This window comes from Petaurus breviceps, unplaced genomic scaffold, assembly GCF_028583685.1.
Source record: "Petaurus breviceps papuanus isolate PSGF00001 unplaced genomic scaffold, PetGlider_PUasm1.0 118, whole genome shotgun sequence".
NCBI classification, from domain to species: domain Eukaryota; kingdom Metazoa; phylum Chordata; class Mammalia; order Diprotodontia; family Petauridae; genus Petaurus; species Petaurus breviceps.
The window spans coordinates 21,722,995-21,745,076 of NW_027185616.1; the positions used below are offsets into that span (position 1 = coordinate 21,722,995).

At 38.4% G+C, this 22,082-nt stretch overlaps 2 protein-coding genes across 3 annotated transcripts in view; both read left to right on the forward strand.

Moving 5' to 3' along the window:
* Positions 1 to 22,082, forward strand: part of SMC5 (structural maintenance of chromosomes 5) — a 396,836-nt gene that overhangs the window by 173,612 nt on the left and 201,142 nt on the right. The gene's annotated exons all lie outside the window — the stretch shown is intronic.
* MAMDC2 (MAM domain containing 2) overlaps positions 1 to 22,082 on the forward strand; it is a 232,009-nt gene that overhangs the window by 128,930 nt on the left and 80,997 nt on the right. For both annotated transcript variants that reach the window (XM_069087015.1, XM_069087020.1), the window contains exons 6-7: positions 10,173 to 10,429; positions 15,177 to 15,270. In XM_069087015.1, the coding sequence (XP_068943116.1) occupies positions 10,173 to 10,429; positions 15,177 to 15,270 (351 nt within the window). The remainder of the gene's footprint in view (positions 1 to 10,172; positions 10,430 to 15,176; positions 15,271 to 22,082) is intronic.

The window sequence follows — 22,082 nt, forward strand, 5'->3', positions numbered from 1 at the left end:
ATTGTACATGCATGTTGTATACATGTATCCCGTATTGCACCGCACATTGTATACATGTATAAACATGCATGTTGGTATTAATTTGAAACTCAGACCGTGACTGTATGCACACAAACATACATGTCATATATACATATTTGTATAGTTATCATTATGTTTTATGTACGTGAACATTTGTAAGTACATTGTATATATGTGTTGTGTACACACATGGATACATAGATACACAGATACACACACATACATGCATGCATATCCAGCCCCAGTTCACTCCCCATCACCAACTCCCTACTGAACATGTCAAACTATTTATCTTAGAGACATTTTGAACTTAACATATACAAAAGAATTCATTGTCTTTAGCCTACCCTTCTTCCAGATGTCCCTCTTTCTATCAAAGCCACCGTTATTTCAGTCCCCCCATGTCATAATCTTGGCATGACCCATAATCCCTCACTCTCTGTCACTCCATATATCCAATCAGTTGCCAAATCTTGTTGTTTCAACCTCCTCGACATCTCTTGTGTCTAACCCCTTCTTTCTACTCATACAGCTGCCATCTAAGTTCAGGCTCTCTTCACTTTTCACCTAGATTATTGAAATGGCTTCCTCCTGGATCTGCCTGTCTCAAGTTTCTTTCTGGTGTAGTGTGTCATATATAATATGTGTCTACATGTAGACATATATGCATATTTTTATGTATGTATATCCTGGCATAGAGATGATACTGAAGTGATTTTCTTTAAGCGCAGAACTGACCATGAAGCTCACCTACTCCATTATCTCCAGGCCTCTAGAACCAAATAATATTCCTTCTGTCAAGCTTTTTAAAAACCCTTTATAATCTGATGCTAACCCATCTTCCTTCCCATCCTCACTGGGCATATTACAACTCCTCCTACCTACTTGAGTGTAGTCCAATTGACCCTCTCTAGGTTTCACACACAAAGCATTCCACCTCTTTCCTTTGTTACTTTGCATTGGTCTTTCATTATACTTGCTTCCCCAGCACCTAACATATCGTCCATAAGTAAGTGTCTATGGTAAGTATGGTGTCCTGATGTCTATAGTAAGAGCTGAATAAATACTTGATTGATTGATAGTCACATTTTTTCCCCTAGTGTTTCTATTAGGCATGAATTTCGGGGCTATTTTGGAGGTAACCCTAGTGTACTCATGTCCTTACTGCCTTTGGTCCTGGGAAAAGAGAAAGATGATGAGAATAATAACAATTAGTATTTATAACACACTTTACCATTAGCAAAACACTATAAATATGTATATATGTATTGTGCACAAACACATACATATATTATATACATACACCTATCTGTGTATATACTATATGCATACACATATATGTGTATACACATGCATAGATTATATACCTACACATACATGTGTATATACATGCATATATATGTATATTCTTACAACCTCACAACAACTCTGTGAAGTAGGTGCTGTTACTTCCCCATTTTCAAAATGTGGAAACTGAGGCAGAGGTTAAGTGACTTCTTCAGGGTCACACAACTAGGAAGTATCTGAAGTGGAATTTGAGCTCTGGTTTTCTTGAATCTAACTACAGTATTTTGTCCAAAATACAGAGAGCAAACAATGAAAGGAAAGATACAGACATAGCATACGTATTCCTTAGAGGTCAGATGGTTCTGACTGGTGCCTAAGGAGACGGTGGTTGGCACTTTATCCATCCTGCCAAATCAGTCAGCAGGACTTTGGTGAGCGCTTAGACTGTACCAGGCACAGTGCTAGGCACTGGGGACAGAAATACAAACACATGAGCCGATTCCTACTTTCGAGTGGCATACAAGTACTTCTATTTTCTTTTGTCCTTTTTCTCTCCTTCCTCTTTTCTCCATTTTTTTAAATCCTTCCAGTCCCTTGAGACATCCTAGAAGCTGCCAATATTTTGCTGATTCCCAGGACAGAGGGGAGAGTACCAGTGTTTACACCTAGCCATCTACACAATAACTCTCAGTATAATTAGGGTCTGTGACTTGGATTTGTGAGGATTGTTAGCATTTGGCTTTGCAATTCCATTTGATATGCCATAAGTTAGCAGTTTACCATGAATGAAGCACTAAGCTAGCCTCTTGGGGGGGCTAGAAAGTTTAAAAAGACATGTACTTATGGAGCCTACTCTATTTTAGAGAGATAAAAGCAGTAAGGCTGTAAGGGTACTGGGGGTATATATAATACCTTCAAAGCAAGACAACTTTTCTCATTTATGGGAAATATATATATTTTTCCTGTCCTTATCATACTTGGATTCAGAATTTCAGAGCATAGTTCTAGGCCATGCTTCCCCATTTTACAAAGGAGCAAGCTGAGACCCAGACAGGTTAAATGATTTGTCCAAGGTCACACAGCCAACTTATGTTATAACCAGGGCTTGAAACCAGTTGTCTTAGTTCAACCAGAGATCTTTCAACTATACCTCATTGACATAAATGGAGTGAGCAAAACCCCAAAATAACAGCAATAATTTCAGTGTTGATGAATGAATGTCTTTAAGATATAAAGGGAAAGAGGGTTAGCATGGTGCTTTTCAAAACCTCTAGGGTAGGGATTGTTTTATTTTTGTCTTTGTGTCTCTGGTGCCTTGTACACAGCAGGCATTTAATAAATATTCTTGAATTAAATTGAACAAGGCAAAAAATACTGATAACTATAATACCAAATATTGTATGATAGATAAATTCAAATGATCTGTAAGTTTAAATGATCAAAACAAAGTGCTATGTGAGGTATGGGGTGAGGGGTTCAGAAAATGGTTCAAAGAAAAGATGACATTTGGATTGAACTTTAAATTATAGGTAAGAATTCAGCCTTCTGTTCAGAATGATAACATCTTGGTTCCAATTATGAAAGTTCTAAAAGAGGAATGTTAAAGTCCCCTACAATTATTGTCTTATAATTATAGCTTGAAGATCTTATTGAATTTCAGTTAGCCTTGAAGGTTAACCTTAAAGCACTATATAAAAAAGAACAAGGATTACTAGAAGCATCATGCTTACTGGAGAGAGTACTGGACTTGGCAAGAGGAAGATCTGGGTTCAAATCCCACCCTAGGCACTTAGTAGCTGGGTTACCATGGACAAGTGCCTTAAAACCTCTTTGAGCTTTGGTTTCCTCCTCTGTGAAACAGAGAAGATAATACCTATAGTGACTATGCCTCAAGATTGTTGTAAGGTTAAAATAAGGCAACATATGTAAAGAACTTGGCAAATTTTAAGGCATTATATGCTATTTTTAAAATATTTTTTAAATAAAAAGGATTTTATTTTAATTTTAAATTTTTATCTATTATTTAAAATTTTTTAATTTGAAAAGTAGTGCCTATAATATTTCAGACCTATAGATGGGAACACAGTTGCAAATCAAACTGAGGTCACACTCTAAAAATAGGATAGCTGCCCCTCTCATTTACTTTTGACCTTGCATTAGGCTTATTGATTTTTTTCCATGCAATCAATCAGGTTTGGTTGTAAAGTACAGGTTAAATCATTCAGATATCTATTGCAGCAAGTATGTACTGTTTATATCCTCTCTCATTATCATTTTTTTCTCTAGAAGCCCTCACTCTACTGTTCTGGGCTTACAGAGAAAAATCAAACCAGAAGAAGAAAATGCAAGACAGTAGATGGTCCAGATCTTGAAAAGGCTGATAAGGTCTTCCTTTGGACCCCACTGTATCATATTTTGCATAATATGGGCCTAATTGAACTGCATTTTATAGGAAAAAAATACTTTGGACAAATAGTTTTTCAAATATGACTTAAAATTATTCCAAAATGTGTAAAAAGAAACAAAAAAATTTTGAAGTATATCCCCCAATGCTTTTCATGCATAGGTTAATAGAGCAATGTAGTCAGAATCATATGAATAGAATATCCCTGTTATATAGAATTGGATGAGATTTTAATTGTATTTTCCTGAGTTCTGACTCATCAAATATGTTCTTTTATATATATCCTAGGAAGTGAAACTGAATTATTCCCCTACTCAGAACGTGTCACCATTTTGTGCTTTCCTTAGCAAAAGGAACAGAATTGTTTATAAAATAATGTGAGCCATGAATTATTTGAAATGAAACAAATAATTCAATGTTGTATTTGCCTCTATTTTGGAAAAGCAGGTAGAGAGTTGGGCACATCTCAAAACATGACAACTAGAAAGCATAAACTAGAACAAAGGCTTAATGCTTCTCCCTTCACTCATTGTTCTGTCCAGCGCTCTTATTATGACTCTTGTTACGTCCAGGTCCAGGATTCTATCCACAGAAAATGTAACATGCTGAGAAACAGTATGACATAGTATATAACAAATCATACTGGGAGTCAGGAAGATCTGAGTTCAAGTTTGCCTCTGATATATTTTTACTGTATGACTTTGGACATTTAATGATTACATAATTTGCTTGGATTTAGGAATACCTGAGTTCAAATCCAGCCTCAGCTGCTTACTAGCTGGTGTTAACCTGCGCAAGTCACTTAAACACTGTTTGCCTTAGTTTTCCCAACTGTAAAATGGGGATAATAATAGCACTTACCTCGCAAAGTTCTTGTGAAGCTCAAATAAGATAATAATTATACTGGGCTTAGCATAGTGCCTTGCACATAGTAGGTATAACATAAATTTTAGTTGTTATTATGGTTTGGCTTGGTTTAGGATATTTGGAATGGAACTATTGTTCCATTCATTTGAGAACTCCCAGTAAGGAAACCCCATCTACCAATATTGGCACCTACTCTTGAACTTTTATTCTTAAAAAGCTGCCTGAGTGTTGAGAGGTTAAATCACTTGTCTATGGTCTTGCATCCACTATATGTGTTAGACATAGAACTTGAGCCTGAGTCTTCCCGAGTGTAAAGCTGACTCTCTTTCCTTTCAGGAGACTGCTTCTCTTAACCTATCAATTCCATACTTGCTTATCCTGTGCCCTTCCCCAATCATATTCTTTTGCCATTTAGTTATTTTTCAGTTGTTTCCATATCTACATGACCCTTTTGGGGGGTTTCTTGGCAAAGATACTGGAGTAGTTTGCCATTTCCTTCTCTAGCTCATTTTACAAATGAGGAAACTGAGGCAAACAGGGACTTGCCCAGGGTCACACAGCTAGCAAGCGTCTGATGCCAGATTTAAACTCAAGTCTTCCTTACTCCAGGCCCACCACTCTATTCATTGCACCACCTACCTGCCCACAATCATAATTCTACCATTCTACATTGTAATACTAGCCATTGATTCCTGTGTCAAATGACTTTTTTACTGTAATCTTATACAAGCCCCCCTAGCTCCATGAAAACTGAATTTCAAAAAAGATAAAGGGACTTTCCCTGGAGATGCTGAGTCCTCTCCATATTCCTAATGTTCTAATTGTCATAAATCTCTTGAAACCAAGCCCTCCTCTTCCCAAGAGAGATCTTTTCATTCCATCATAGCTACAGACGGCTCAGCTTGAGCGGAAACAGTAGAAATTCACAGCCATGCCAGAGCCTGTTCTCATGCAGCCAAACCAAGGGTAAACAGTAGGGATGGTTGGTTAGCCAGACTGTTCGAAAATAAAAGTTCAGGAACTGCCCCCAAAATCTCTTTTCCTAATAAAAAAAAAATGGCTATCTGCCAGGGCTTTCTCATTCAAAATGAAGAGCCCAGACAATTAACACAAGAGTCCTCCCTGGAAACACACCATGAATACAGGCATTAACCCTGAAACAACCCATGTTTTGGCAGAAATCATGACCAACTGACTTGGTCTTTCAGCTAGTTGAACACTTGTTTCCTCCCATAAACCTTAGCCTCTTTTAGTGTTCTCTGGTGATAGGGAACAAATAGTCATCTAATAGAAGTTATGTTGGATATGGAAGACTTAATGACTCCACCCGAGAAGTTCTTGATTTGTGACCTCATGGGAAACCTACTGCTCTCTTTTTCCTCTTAGAAAAAATCCAGATGCCTTGCTTTCAGTTTGGAGATATCTAAGGTCAGCCACGCTGGCCAATGGGCTTGAAGAATCCCCTGGAGGCTAGATTGGCCTTGGGACTCTGCCCAGTTTCATTCATATGTAGATAAACCAGAAACCCTCTGGAAAAGTCAGATGGACTAAGGGATTCATTCTCCAAGCAGAATGCCTCCTGAGGTAGCCTTCTCTAAAGGAAGGGTGGCTGACTTCCCTAAAGCCAGCCAGGCATATTTTCATGATGCCAGGCTACTCATCAGGATTTTCTGCTGGAACTAACAGGCATGGTGTCTACTCTTCTGCCCCTGGGATTGCTTTCAGTTCAGCATGTACCTGGCAGCTTCCAGACCCCAGACTTATACATCACTCACTCCCAAGGCCTGGAATTTTCTGGCCGATACCTGAAAGGTGATTTCTGAATCAGCTCCCCTCTCTCTTTCCTGCTGAGTGATTTATGTTACTCCACCACTCACTACCTCTTCCTTCCCAGCAAGAAACTTGCAATGGCTGACAATTTGCCAATAAGATGTAGCTAAGATTGGCAACAGATGAATGACCCAAGAAGAAAGGGATAACAGAATTTCGTCTAGTCTGGTGGTTAAATATGAGTGTTGGTGTCGGTAGTTCTGGTCTCATTCCCAGCAGCTCCACTGACTCACTTTGGGCAAGTCACATGATGTTTGCTTGATTTTGTGTGTGTATACATAATTTGATCATGGCTGACTTGGTCCTAAGAGTCTTGTGCATGGACTGCTAATGAGGCTCTAAAATTGTAAATTCAAAGATTAAAATATTGTCCATACAGCAGGTAAGCAATCATCCTGTGAAGAGACTTATCGTATTTCTGTCAGCTAGATAGAAACTGTATTTATAATTCACTCATTTAAAAACATTTGAGGGTCTGCTCTGTATGAAGCACCAGATAGGAGAGATTTCAAAGATAAGACCTGGTTTTCTGGCCTCAAGCAGCTTATTCTCTCATAGGCATATAAAAAATAATTAAAATATATGATACAGTGTGGCAAGCATGTTAAGGGAGGTACAAAGGACTATGGGAGCTCAAAGGAGGGAGAAACCACTTCTAGTTTGAAAGATGAGGGAAAGGTTTCAAGAGAAGAGGTGGCATTTGAACTGGACCTTGAAGGATATATGTTTGCAACAGCCAAAGATTGAGGAGCAGGTCAGGGTTTTCTGAATAATGTGAGCAAAAGGACATCTGGAAAGACAGAGAAGAGTAAACAGTCTGATTTAGACATAACTTTTTGGTCCATACCTGTAATTTTGTCAGGCTGGTTACTGGGGAACTCCTAGTTTGAAAACTTCCTCTGCTTCTACAGAACAGCAAACTCTGTTTCTTAGTGTCTTGGAGAATGGCCTGGGGCACAGAGAGAAGTTAGGTGACTTGTTCGTGATCCTACAGTCAATGTGTCAGAGCAGGGACATCTACACGGTCCTAGCCCTCCATCTAGGGCACCATTCTTCCTGTCACAGCGTAGGACGCCCTTTGAGACTTCTGTGACTTCTCCACCATGCCCCAGCAAGCTCATCGTTCAGATAACCTCAGTAAGCTCTCATCTGTCTTAGTATTCTACCTGATCCTCTCTGATTGGAGGGTGCAGTCGTGAAAACCAAACTTCTATTTAAGGAGAGAGCTCAGTTCTTACCTGGCTGCACTTAACTACAGCAGTGAAAATGGCAAAAACAACAGCTTTAAAGCCCTGAATTCTCTAAAATTCGTCCCAAAGAAGAGATGAGAAAAAAGAGAGGGGTTGTGAGTGAAAGACATCATACATACTGTCAAAATTAGTTGGTATATATTTTTTGTTTTGATGAACTGCTTTCCCCCCCTCCTTTTTATTCTTTGTTATAGAAGATGACCTTTTGGGGAGGGGTGAAGGGAGGGATAAATTTGGAAATGAGGGTGATATAAAAACAAAAAAAAAATTGTTCAGTTGTCTTTTTTAGTTATGTCTGACTCTTCCTGGCTCATTTTGGGATTTTCTTGGCAATGATAGTAGAATGGTTTACCCTTTCCTTCTCCAGCTTGTTTTACAGATGAGGAAACTGAGGCAAATGGGGTTAAGTCATTTGCCCAGTCACAAAGCTAGTCAGTGTCTGAACTAAGGAAGATGAATCTTTTTGACTCCAAGCCTGGCATTCTATCCACTGTACCACCTAGGTTCACCAAACCAAAGGATACTGATTTTAAAACTGCGTGTGAGCAGTGGGTGAAGAGTTGGAGGTATGCATCCAGGAGTCATGCCCTGGAGATGAATGTCAAGGACTCCACTTATACATATTCTGTGGAAGGATTCTATTGCCTTCCATGCTGGGTATATCCCAGTCGGAGCAGACCATTTTTCAAGAGTCACAATATGAAAAAGAATGTTAGTATAATGATGAGGGCCTCTGAAAATACATTCTCAGGCAATCAGATTACAGATTCCTGTGGTGACATGGTCAGTTAAGTCTCTGTCAATCAGTTACCATTTATTGGGTATACACCGTATGTGCAACATTATACTGGACTATATGTGGAATTACAAAGATGTTTTGCCAACACTACCAAATTTGCTTTAACTCTCCTGGGATTTCCAAGATATTTCCAATTCCTAGAGAGTCATTTCCCTTCTCCAAGAATGTTAGCAACACCAGAGGGGAAAGAAATTATTAAAAAAAAAAAACCATACTTCCACCCAGTCTTCACTTTCCCAAATGAATTTCTTGGAAATGGAATCTGTGTAGTTGGCAAGACAAATGGCAAAGGAAAAAAAGGTGAGTTGTCTGCCCTCAGAATGTTTACAGTCTTCTCCTGATACCCTAGATGGAACACGGCTTAGAAACATCAACATATATTTCAGTGAAACAAAGTTAGAGGATACAGAGAAACTAGTTAGATTTACCAATGGTCTGGCTATTACCACTATATGTCAAGAATCTGTGATTTCACCAATCCAAATCACAATCCCTCTATGCCCTTACTAGATAGTCTTCTTAAATTGCTAAGCAGAAAAACAAACAAACAAAAAATACTGCCTAGCAACCAATCCTCTTCTAACTTAGCTAGACTGGACAAGGAAAATGTAACCCATTTCTGGAACCATACTACATTTTATCTTAGCCCAAATAAGTCAAGAAATAACAACTAACTGCTTTGGACTCCACGGTTTGCAAAGCACTGTGTTTATATATGTGTAAGTGTAAGTGTGTATAGATAGATACACACATGTTTATGTATAAGTGTATATACATATATACATGCATATGTACACATACACACATGTGTAGGTATATATGGGTGTATATATGTATGTGTCTGTAAGTATATATGTGTACATGCATACATATATTAAAATCTCATTCAATTCTCACAATTCTGTGGGGTAAATACTATTAGTGTCATCATTTTACACATAATGAAACGAAGGCTAGGAATGATTGTGACCCAATTAAAAAAGTGTCCAAGGACAGATTTGAATCTCTCCCTTCCTGACTCCAGGCCTAACACCTTATCTTTGTCATCATGTGACCTTCATACTGGTAAGACCTGCCAGAACTTGGGCTTCACTGACATCATCTTCAAGAATCCAACGCCACTTCCATGCTTTGCCAAAATATCCAAATAGTATATTAGTGGGAGTCGGTTATTGTATTTCTTATTTTTTAAAAGGAAGATAGTAGGAGATAGTCCTATTCCCTTCTGCAAAATGGATGTGAGGACATTATTAAAACTGTGATCTAGAAACTTTTGAAAACAGTCACTAAAAATCATTCTCTTGAAAATGTTTTCATTAATTTCTATGAAATGGTAGAGCCAGTTGATGGCAGTGCTCAGGAAAAAAAATTCTGAGCATTGCCATTAACTGCTCAGAAAGTTCACTATAAAATTGGCAGGTAGATTAATTTATATATATATATGTATATATATATATATATAATGACTGAATCCAATAAGTACTATATAACATGTGCAAACTTTCAAGCTTCTGTTCTACGCCTATAACCATATTTATTGGCTATCTTATATATCCTGTCAATTTGATATACATGAGAGCCCAAGGCTCTTCCACTCAAAAATCACGAGGTCATCTTTTTTAAATTAGGAGATGCATGCGGGCTCCTTTTGTGGGGCTTTATCTATGTATTTTTAAAACTCTTCTCTCTATGCTTCCCCCCCACTTTTTTTAAGGCCACTATATGTATGTGGACTCTGTTTACGTCAAGCATTTCCAAGAGGTTGCCCAGCTCATCTCCCCAAGGACCACAACTCCCATGTCTGGCTGCCTGTCTTTTTATTACCAGCTTCAGCAAGGAAATGACAATGTTTTCACCCTTTACACCCGGGATGCCAGTGGACTTTATGAAGAAATATGGAAAATTGACAGTTCTGTGAGTGAAACATGGAACCTAGCTGAGGTTGACTTCAGTGCTCCATACCCAATGGAGGTATGATTAGTTTTTCCTGTGGCTACAGCATGGTCCCTCCAAAGCATTTCAAATGAAATCTGCCAAAATTAAATGCAAATAAGTACAGCATTATACTTCTATTTATCATTCATTTGTTTATAGCAAGATGGATTTTTTTGTCAGACCAAGGAATAAAATGTCAAACAGATTTATTGAATGATTCTTTTATGTAGATCTTGAAATAAGTGTAGTGGATAATAGGGTAGACTTAGTGCTCTTTAAGTGAAACATCCAATTAATCGACCAACAAGTATTTATTTATTTGTTATTTGCTTTTTGGAGGGGGGAAGGCAGGGCAACTAGGGTTAAGTGACTTGCCCAAGGTCACATGGCTAGTAAGTTTTAAGTGTCTGAGGCTGGATTTGAACTCAGGTCCTCCTGACTCCAGGGCCAGCTCTCTGTGGCACCTAGCCACCCCTAACATGCATTTATTTATTAAGCCTATTATTTATGTATATTATATGTTATAATTATATCGTATATATAATATAAATATATTATATTTATTTACTTATTAAGCATCTCCCATATGCCAGGCACTGTGCTAGGTGCTGTGGATATAAATACAAAGAATCATATAATTTTTACTCACAAATAAATACACACACATATACACATACACATACATACATACATATGTATGTGAATAGACATAAATATATACAAAGTATTTAAATGCAAGGTAGTTTGGGAGGGAAGATTCCAGCATTTGGGGGAATCACAAAAGGTTTCATGTAGAAGATGATACTTGAGCTGCATCTTAAAGGAAAAGTGGTACTCTTTGGTTCATTGTTATCAGTTATCCAGATTTCACTTGGAAGAAAGACATTATTTATTTATCTGTTCATTCATTTTATTCATTCATTTATTCGTTCATTTTTAGCAATAACTTCCGAACTGGTGTCCCTGACTGAGTCTCTCTAATCCATTCTCTAAACATCTGCCAAATCATTCAACCTATTACTTCCCTAAAGCAAAAATCTGACTGTGTCATTGTCTTGCAAAGCATTAATGAGGACTTTGCACCAGCTTTAGAATCATATTGCTCCCCCAGAGAGACATCCCCCTCTACCCACACAGATGCCTGTGGGTGAATGTCCACAATTGTTGTTGTTTAGAAGTTTCATTCGTGTCTGACTCCCTGTGACCCCATTTGGGGTTTTCTTGGCAAAGATACTGTAGTGGTTTGTCATTTCCTTCTCCGACTCATTTTACAGATGAGGAAACTGAGGCAAGCAAGGTTAGGTGACTTGCCCAGGGTCACATAGTTAGTAAATGTCTGAGGCCAGATTTGAACTCAGGAACATGAGTCTCCTTGACTCCAGGCCTGGCGCTCTGTGCACTATGGTGTCACAGAGCTGCCATTGAGGAGGGAGGACATTCTAATACTTGCCTCCTTCTGAAGTTGCTGTTTTAGGAAATCCCACAACAATCAGATCTTTAAGCAGTATTTGCAATGCTTTTATTGTTGATAGTAAAGTTTGTTAAGTAGTATACTCTAGTTATCATGATTCATTCATATCCCTGCGTTTTCACTTTCCCACTAGCTGCAGCATTTCCCATGTCATAAGCAAAGGGCTAGAGAGATATTTTGCTGCAAGTACTTTTGGATAGGGTCACCTGCTTGTCCATTGTATAGACTTAAAGAATGTTATCTTTGGTTCCTGATAGAATTCTCCCATAACACACCCCACCATGTCCACTTCAGAGGATGTGTTTATTTCCTAGCCATTTGTCACACGAGAAATTATTTTGTTCTTGCAGCCCAATGGAAAAGTTCCTATGAGCTCAGAGCCTAAAGAGGGAAGAAAATTATGTGCCTTCTACAAAAGTCAAATGACTCATAGTCTTAATGATATGGGCCTATTCTGCAAACTCCCAGCATCCTCACTTAAACTCCCGGGTTAAAATGTGTTTTTAATGGAGCTCTTAAAAACATTTTTCAATGCCAGCATCAGTGCAGAAAAGTTTCAGACTTTAGTCTGTTTGAATATAGCTCAATGTGTCTCATATGTATATGATTATGAGGGAAAGAGTTTGAATCTTTTCTCTGGTATTATTCATATTTGCAAATATACTAGGAAAAGCCCCACATACTGCAAAAATCAGTGATATTCATGTGGCTTTCCCCCAAATAATAAAAAAAAAAAACAACTCAGGAATTTTTTTCTCCCTTTCTCTACATAAGATAGGCAACATTAAGTTTGCCATGACCTGAATACTCTAGGGAAATAGGTGTGTGTGTGTGTGTGTGTGTGTGTGTGTGTGTGTGTGTGTACACACATACTTCTTTAAAAAATAAAAAAAAAACCTTTAACCTGCCAAATACAATGTAACTATGATTTATGGACTTTTTCAAGCACAGATTCCTGAATTGTCTTGTAAATGTAATTTTCCCCACATAGAGCCAATGCAATATTACAGCACCAACAGTGACTGAATACACTAGCATAGCTCTCAATCGTAAGATGTAACAGACTCTCCATATAGAAGACAAAAGTAAAACATTTATTCAGACACCAGAAAACCAAATCCCAACACCAGAAAGTCAAATCCATCATAGTAACAAAGAAGTTAATACACCATAGCACAGCAGGGAGCTATGGTGTATTCCATATGTAACCATCCTTCAGGAAGCTCCTCCCTCCACAGGCTCCATATGATTACATTAGACCTCTTAGGGGGCAGGGAAGATCTATAAATTCCCTTAGGCTTATTAAGGGGCAGGGAAGGTCTTCAAATTTCCATTACCATTACACCCCTCCCCCCATGGTCACATCTCTCAGATCTCTCCAAGGTTTCCCCCCAATGTGCTAGAGCCCAGATGTGACTTGCCTCATTTTGTATTACATCACCTTCTCTAGGTGATCAAGTCCATGTACTTTCCATTGTATGTTAAAATGATCATGGAATGTTATGTGGGATAGGCACCTTGGAAACTATCTGTCAAGCTGGTACAGTGGATAGAATATTGGGCCTGGAGCCATGAGGGTCTGAATTTAAATCCAGCCTCACATTTTTGCAGCCCGTGTGACCCTATGTAAGTCACTTCACTGTCTACCTCAGTTCCCTCATCCATAAAACGGAGATAATAATAACAGCACCACCCTAAAGCATTTTGCAAAGCAGTGTGCTATATAAATGCTAGCTGTTATTATTATTTTCTAGTCCAAAGCTCCTTATTTTACAGACTGAGACCCAGAGAGGGTGAAATTGTGCAGTGAGTTAGCATATGAGATAGTCCAAGGACCCACATCTTCTGTCTAATGTGCTTTCCCCTAGACATTTTTGACTGACTTAAAATAGGGCGTACTTACGAATTGAATAACTTTTCTAGCTCTGGTGAAGGATTAGTATTGGTGTTTGAATGATTCTCACCCAATGCCTTTGTGGTCAAAGGCATATACATTGACAGAATTCCTTGGGTTTAGGAATACAGCCCATAATAGATGCTTTACAGGGACTTGTTATTTTTTACAGTGTTTCTTCATTTAAAAAAGTATTTATTAATCACTGAGTATGCATCACGCACTATGCTAGTCACTGGAAATAGGGCAGAAACAAAACCAGTGCCTCCCCTCAAGGAACTTCAAATCCACTGGTGTTCTAGCCAATTTGCTATTCCTAGGCAGCTTGCAAGCTACTGGAATGAGAGGTTTTGCCTCTGTTGTAGGGGGAGGATTGTTTTTACCCATTAAAAAGTTTTTGATAGACTATAAGCTCCTGTGATGACAAGGTCTGTTTCTTTTTTGTCTTTACATCTCCAGTGCCTAGCTTAGTGCCCTCCATGTTGTAGGTGCTTAAAAATTGCTTATTGGTTGATTGATTCTTTTTTAAAAAAATCATTGTTTCCTTTTGTCTTTACAATTAATTTTTTTTTCTAGAAGTGGGGAATCCCTTCCTCTTTGATACTGAAACAAAGCTAGCAAAGAATAATAGCAAAAATAAATGAATGAATGAATAAAACAAAGAAAATAAAACACCTGATACATTGATCACTTTTGATAATGACATACCTGCCCTGCCTATAATCCTACCCTGTCAGGATTTAGAGCTAGACCTGGAAGGGGTCATAGAGGGCATCTAGTCCAACCTTTTCATTTCAAGTAAGGAAGCTGAAGAACAGGGAGGTTGAAGGATTTGTCCTAGGCCACACAAGTAGTGAAAGAGCAGAGATAGAATATCGACCCTAGTTCAACATGATCTCTCCATTGTACCACCCTGCCTGCTGAGGTAGAACTTTCATTGATTCCCATTCATCTGTCACTGATTTCTTCTCCTCGGCTTGTTATAGAATTCCACATGTGAGGCAGAAAAGAACCCACTAAAGTGAAAATGGAGTTCCCTGTGGAGAGTGGGAGACAGGGGCCAATCTGATCTCTGTCTGCACAAGAGCTATTGTTCCTTTCACTTCTTAATGAAAAAAAAAAAAACCCTTCATTCTGCCACTCTGACAGCAAGTTACTTGCATGCCATAACTGAGATCCAAGAGGAGAAAAGGGGATTCACTAGGAAATTGAAGCCTGGTGGCTTACTTCTCTAATCCCTAAAAGTAGCTCTGGGTTATAAAGGACATTGCCAGGTATTCTGTACTACAGTGCATGAATCAGTAAGTAGAAACTGAATTTGCATCATCCATTGGCCTTAACCAGGCCTTCATAAATCTTGGGTGAGAGCACTTAAGAGAACATTTAAATAGTTGATAGAATGTCATTTTCCTTTGCAGGTTATTTTTGAAGTTGCTTTTAATGGTCCCAAGGGAGGATATATTGCCCTGGATGATATTTCTTTCTCTCCAGTTCACTGCCAAAACCAGACAGGTAAGGAATCTCAATTTCTGTTTCCGCCCCTCTAATTTTCTCCTGGACTGTATTTTCTTTATGTGATACTTTTTAATTTAGCCCCATAATTATATTAGTCCCTGCCCTGGATAGAAGGGCCTTATCTAGGCTCGACTAAGATGAATTCTGGACCTTGCTCAATAGGGCAGAGTGTAGGTGTGGGCGAGCAGGAAGTGGTAATGGCTGTGTGTGAGTATGGCTGAGGTACCAAGGAAGAAGGTGTGGTAACTGCAGAATTAATGTGAGGAATTTTGCTCAGACAAGGATGAACTCTTGTAACATCTTGGGGATCTGGCTGTTAACTCCAGGACCCCAGGATAAAATGCAGACTCTTCTGCTTGGCTTTTTAGAGCCCTTTACAGGCGATCCAGCCTCTCTTTCTGGGATTATTCCACACTTTTTTTGTGCTTCAAAAGAACAGGCTCATTTTCTCTTCCCAGAACTCTCCATTCCCTTTCCTGCCTTCATTGTCCCTCCAGTGGGAATGTACTCCTTCTTTCGCTCTGCCTCTTGGAATCCTTAAGGCTTACCTCAAGGTCTACTTCCAACCAGAAGCCTTTCCTGATTCCCCCAAGTTGTCCATGCTTTCTTCTCCCAAGTATCAGGTACAGGATAATCAGCTGAGGGTTTTGCAAATAGTAAATATTTAATAAATCGCACAGCTTTTTTTTTTTGCAAATAGTAAGCATTTAATAATTTTTTTCCACTCATTCATTTGTATGTACTTATATGATCACTTTTTTAATTCCTCCGATGAAATATAAATTCCTTGAGTGCAACAACTGGTTTTCATTTAATCTTTGTATCTCCCACATCTAGTGAGATGTCTTATGCACAGTAGGTGCTTAATTAATGTTTGCTACATTAGATTAGACTCTTGTTTCCTCTAGAGTCCCTTTACTCTGTGGGTGTGTGTGTGTGTGTGTGTGTGTGTGTGTGTGTGTGTGTGTGTGTACCATAGACTAGTGGAGACATTGGGATTACAGATTTAGAGTGGGAAGCACCTTAGCCAAAGGTTGCATGGAGTCCATATTTTAACCCAGTTCCTTTCATTCCAAATCCGGCCCACTTTCCTTAATAAATTCTGAGCTAGGGGCAGCTAGGTGGCGCAGTGAATAGAGCACTGGCCCTGGAGTCAGAAGGACCTGAGTTCAAAAATGCCCTCAGATACTTAACACTTACTAGCCGTGTGACCTTGGGCAAGTCACGTAACCCCAATTGCCCAGCCTTCGCCCCTCCAAAAAAAAAGAAAGAAAAAAATTTAAAAAAAATTCTGACTTCCATGCTTATTAAGTACTTATGATAAAAGAATGCTGACTACCTTAACTCTCTTCAAGGGGATATTGAGTGAATTAATTAACTAATGATGGCAAAGACCTTCTGGCTTCATTAATGTGAATGCTGAATTTACATCTGCTTTACATGTGGAATTTAGAGCTTCAAAGTAACTGATCCAGACATTCCAAATGTCCTGATGGTAATGGTCACAGCATAATCCAGCTTCTTTATTCTGGTTTCTGACAGAGAAATGCAAGCAATTAATTTTATACTTTCTCTCGCAAAATGAACATTCAAGTTTTATGTCTTTTCCACGAAGACTGTAACTCACAAGGGGATAAAGCATCTTTTCTTCTGGGTTACAGCACATTTAATTCTGAGCATTTTAGGATTGGAAAGAAAGATAAAGAGATTTGTGTAAAGGGGCAGAAAAATTGTCCAGACCTCAGTTCTCAAGGAGTTTCAATTATTTGAAAGAGCATGAGAAATTGCAGGGACCTAGTTTGGTCATCAATTATATCTGCTTGTTTATAGCTTCTTAAAGGGCTGTCTGTCTGTCTGTCTGATCCATAGAGAATCAAACCAGATATCTCCATTTGACCTCTGGGGTAAGACTTTCATTTGGGATATGATTGTTGCCAGTTTTGATCAAAGTTCTGGTGATGTCTATAGGAGATGTAACCTGAGAAAGGTAATTATTTTTATAAAGGACATGCACTGAAATCACCCCAGACCAAAAGGAATTGTACTAATCTATTGAACATAGAACTGAAAAACTCAGTTTTAACTGAACTACAAACATTTTAATGACCCTATGCTTCTCCCTGAAATAAAGACCCAACTTTTTAACTGTGTTTTCTTATGGCGTTCTGACTGAACAAAAGTCACCCAATACAATGATCTCTGCAAAATTAAAATTGTAGGTCCCTGAAAGGGCAGCAGAAAGAGGGGCATATGGTAAGTGTAAGTAGCTTGCGGCAAGCTGCTATTAAACATCACCCAAGAGAAGTACCATAAAGAATAATGAGGAATAACTGCGTGCCTGGAAGGGAAGGCTAGATGGTCACATAGTGAGAACAAAAGGTGATGGATGGAGATGCAAAGAGATTTAAATGCTTGAAGTTAGGGAGAACTAAGTTCAAATTCTGCCTCAGATACTTACTAACTGTATGACACAGAACAAGTCAAAACCCCTCTCAGCCACACTTTCCTCATCAGTAAAATAGGAATAATAAAAACATCCACTTCATGGGGCTATTAATGAGTATCAAATGAGATAATGTGTGTAAAGCTGATATAGTAAATATGTAGTAAATAAATGTAAATTTGATATAAGGGCTATTACATTTGTACTAAGCTCAGTTTCCCAGCCAAAGATGTGGGTTAGAGTGTGATTTTTATAAATAGCAAACAAAAAAGATAAGACCAACATTTCATATTGCTATTGGGTAGGACACCACCTCCCTCACCCCTTCCCTATCCCACAGCATTAGCAGGAAGACGTGGATGAATATCACACGAGATTAAAAGACTTGAATGGGCTGCAGTCTGCACTATTGAGTACCATAAATGGAATCACAGATCCTTCTAAGTACTGAAGCACGCCCTGGTGAAACATTAGAACCAGACTCAAATCCACATTCTGTGTACAATTACTTAACTAGAACACAACTGAGACATAAAAATAGTCTCCAAATAGCTCAGTATTTCAAATCAAAATAGTATCCAAATAGGCCAATATTTCACTTGGTTGGAGTTCCTTACTCTTTTACACAGAATTCCTCCAGCATTTATTCTGTTTGTTAATAATGCCTTGCACCTGGGTTGTTTACTTTGAAATTCTTAATTTTTTATTTTTATCAAGCGAGAGAGATTTTCGTGAAGTGAGATTGATATGCACATCTACCGGGCTGTCTGAAAAAAGTGTAAATTCTTTTCTACTACATTTTTTTAGTGAAGATTAAGAATGAGGAAGAACAGAAGTTTGGGCCTTTTGCCAAGGGAGCTAATCAGTTTTAGCTGTTTCCAACTTTGCCTAGAATAATGATGTTTATTCTACAGTTGCATCTACAAATAAGCATGTTTGCAAGATATGTAGGAAGGAAAGAAGGAAGGAAGGAAGGAAGGGAGGAAGGGAGGGAGGGAGGGAGGGAGAGAGGGAGGAAGGAAGGAAGGGAGGGAGGGAGAGAGAGAGGGAGGAAGGAAGGGAGGGAGGGAGGGAGGAAGGGAGAGAGGGAGGAAAGAAAGTTAATAAGTGCCTACCATATGCCAGTCATATATTGCCAAATGTAGAAAAAAAATTAAAAGTGAGCTGTCCTCAAGGAGCTTGCTCTCTAGTAAGGAAGAGTACATATGGAGAAAACGGATGTTAGGGAAGGGGGTTCACAAAATGCTTATATCGTATTCAGTGTCTTTCATGTATACTGGGGTCTAATAATCAAGGTCTGGCTAATAACTAGAAAACCTAATTTTTTTTTTAATTTTAAAAACTAAAAAACTAATAACTATCAAAAGTCCTGTCAGATAGAAACTGAAAAGAAAAAAGAAGAGAGACCTAAATTGTTGTTAGCTGGAATCTGCTTTATGACTTTCATTTAGCAGATGTTTGGCTTGACTCAAAATCTTAGAAACCAAGCCCTCTTACTTTATACTCCATATTTATGTTTCACATCTATTTTAGGGCCTTCTCTTTCATCAGAAAATGTCCTGTATTTTTGGCCTTATCTTGCATCTTTGATGCCCAGAGTAAAAAAAAAACCATACTGTGCCCCAAATCTTTGGCCTTTGGTAACTGATCTGAGCACAAAGACGCCTTTAAAATCTATAGGGCCGATGCCTTGTTCAGCTCCATGGGGCAGAGTAAAAGATGAGAAACATCCCCAGCTCTTCTGAGTTTCTTACTTATTGTGACTCAGACATGGATCCCACCTTAATTAGATCTTCGATATCAATACCTAACCCATCAAAGGCTCCAGCTGGGAAAAGCAATTAATTTGTTCCCCCTCTTCTGATCTCCACAGCCCTTAAAAACCTTCTCATTTTATGATATTGTTTGGCTTGCTAGAATTCTACTTTACACAAAGGAGTGTTATTTTATCTTTCAGGGCCATTTTCAGAGGTTTCCAGCCACTTGTTTTTCTTCCTTATTTCTTTACTATGTCATCACCACATCCTACAGCCTAACTATGACATCCTGTAGGTTTAGAGCTGAAAGGGCTCTTAACAATCACCTAATCCGATCTGAGAAGCTCAGCTCTGCTGCCATTGCATGAATACGGAAAAGTCATTTCAACTTCACTGGGCCTCAGTTTCCTCACCTGTACTGCTCTGTAAAATGAAGGGTTTGAACTGTATGACCTCCAAGGTCCTTTCCAGCTTTATATCCATCATCTTATGAACCTTCATTTTTCAAATGGGACAGCTGAGGCCTAGAGGTAGGTGCTGTGGTGGAGGAATGTGCTCTGAGACTAGAATTATGAAGGCCTGAATTCAAATGTAGCCTTAGACTCTTACAAACTGTATGAGCTTGAGCAAGTAGGTTAACCTGGGCCTGCCTCAGTTTCCTCAACTATCATGGGAGATAGTGTGGAATAGAAGGGTCTGGCATGCTAGGGTCCATGGGGTCACAAAGAGTCAGGTGCGACTTAACAACAGCAATAATAGTAATAATAATAATACCTCCCAGGCTTATTTTGGTGATAAAGTGAAATAAATAATGGTAAAGCATTTAACACAGTGCCTGATACAAAGTGTGCTCTTAGGTCTTGGTTCCTTTCCCCTTTCCCCACTCCTCTCATTTAACATAAATTGGGCTTGTCTTCCCAGCAAGATTATTTTCTTGACTTTTATCAATTAATCAATCAGACCTTTGTGTCAGGAACTATGCTGGCGCCTGGGGATGCAAAGACAAAAATCAGAGAAATAAAACTGAAACAAGTCCCAGTATATCCTGCCCTCAAAGGGCTAACATTCTTTTGAGGAAAACAACATATACATAAATGAGTCTATGCAAAATTGATGTAAAAAATATACAAGATAATTCTCATAGAAGTGCTTAGCTGGCCCTGGAATCAAGAATACTGTGATGTTATCACTGAGATTCTCACATTTTATTTTTAGATTTTTCCATTCTGAGATTTTTTTCAACGTCCCAGACAAATTCTTTCTTTTTTTTTTTTAAAGGGATATTCCTTTAGGAATGGAAATCTATTTTTCTGACTTACTAAAGAATATTATTCCAACCTCAGAAAGTGTGTTTTCAAATGCCTACCAGGTTGAAATCACTTCTTTACATGGAGATAAACAGAGCCACTAGTCTGTCTTTTTTTTTATCCCGTATAATCCCTCTTAGCCATTTGATAAATGTAATGCAATTCTACCACAGTATTGATTTTGCAGGGGGAATGGGGGTGTAGGTTCTGAGTGAATGATGGAATGCACTTGAAATTGTTGCTTTCGGGAATGACCTTCTAATGCCTGAACTAGACATTGAGCTATATGCTTTGAGCTGTGATCTGAGTTTTCATTGCCAAGTAACAGAGGAGTGACTAACCTTGAATCCATTCATTGTTTAGACATAGCCTTGCATATCCTCCTAATAAGAGAGCCCTTTTATTTGATCTGAAGGTCTCATGTGATCATGAGGACCTCGTCCCAAATACAACAAAAAGTTCATTATGAATGTTGAAACTTTTCAGATAATTTATTAAAAGAGTTTTCAGGATTACACCCAAAAAGGAGAAATCATAGCTATTCTCAAAAGGTAATCTAGTCTGAGATACTGTTTTTAGACCTTGACAAACTCTGTCTGAATTCATAAAAGTTAAACAGTAACAGCAGAATCACAGATAAAGTGATTATTCTGACTTTTCAAAGAAAACATTACCATAGAGAGCAATGATGTTCTTCAGACATATACATACTATTAATGTCACTAGAGTGAAGTTAATGATATCCCAAAACATCTTAGAGAGATAGCAATCTGTAAGTATCAGAAGAATAGTGACTATCCAACAAGGAATGTTATTTCAGGAAAACACAACTAAGATTCACAAAGGTATCTGTGCTTTCATGAGCATGGGGACCTTCTAGGGTGAGAGCTTCCTAAATCAAATTATAAACCATCTATAATTATAACCCATTATATCTATAATTATAACCCAGGTTATAACCCATCTATAACTTTGTAGATAAATGCTAGTAAATTACCCAAGGCACACAGAAATTAAGTATGTTCCGCACAGTCACAATGCCAGTAAGTGTCAGAAAGAGCATTGGAAACCTACCTAGTCTTTCTGACTGTGCACAAAACTGTATTCTCTACTTCCTGCTGTCTCTATTCTGGAATTATATTTTTTGAGGGGAGGCTAGTTTGAGGGTTAGAGTCCAGATGTATAAGTTCATTGGTATAACAATCCCAGAGAAAACAGCCTCTCCCAGTTCAAGTCAGAAACTCTTCCATAACTTAGAGACTCAGAGAGCTGCCTCTGGGAAATAATCTTTGGGAAATATCT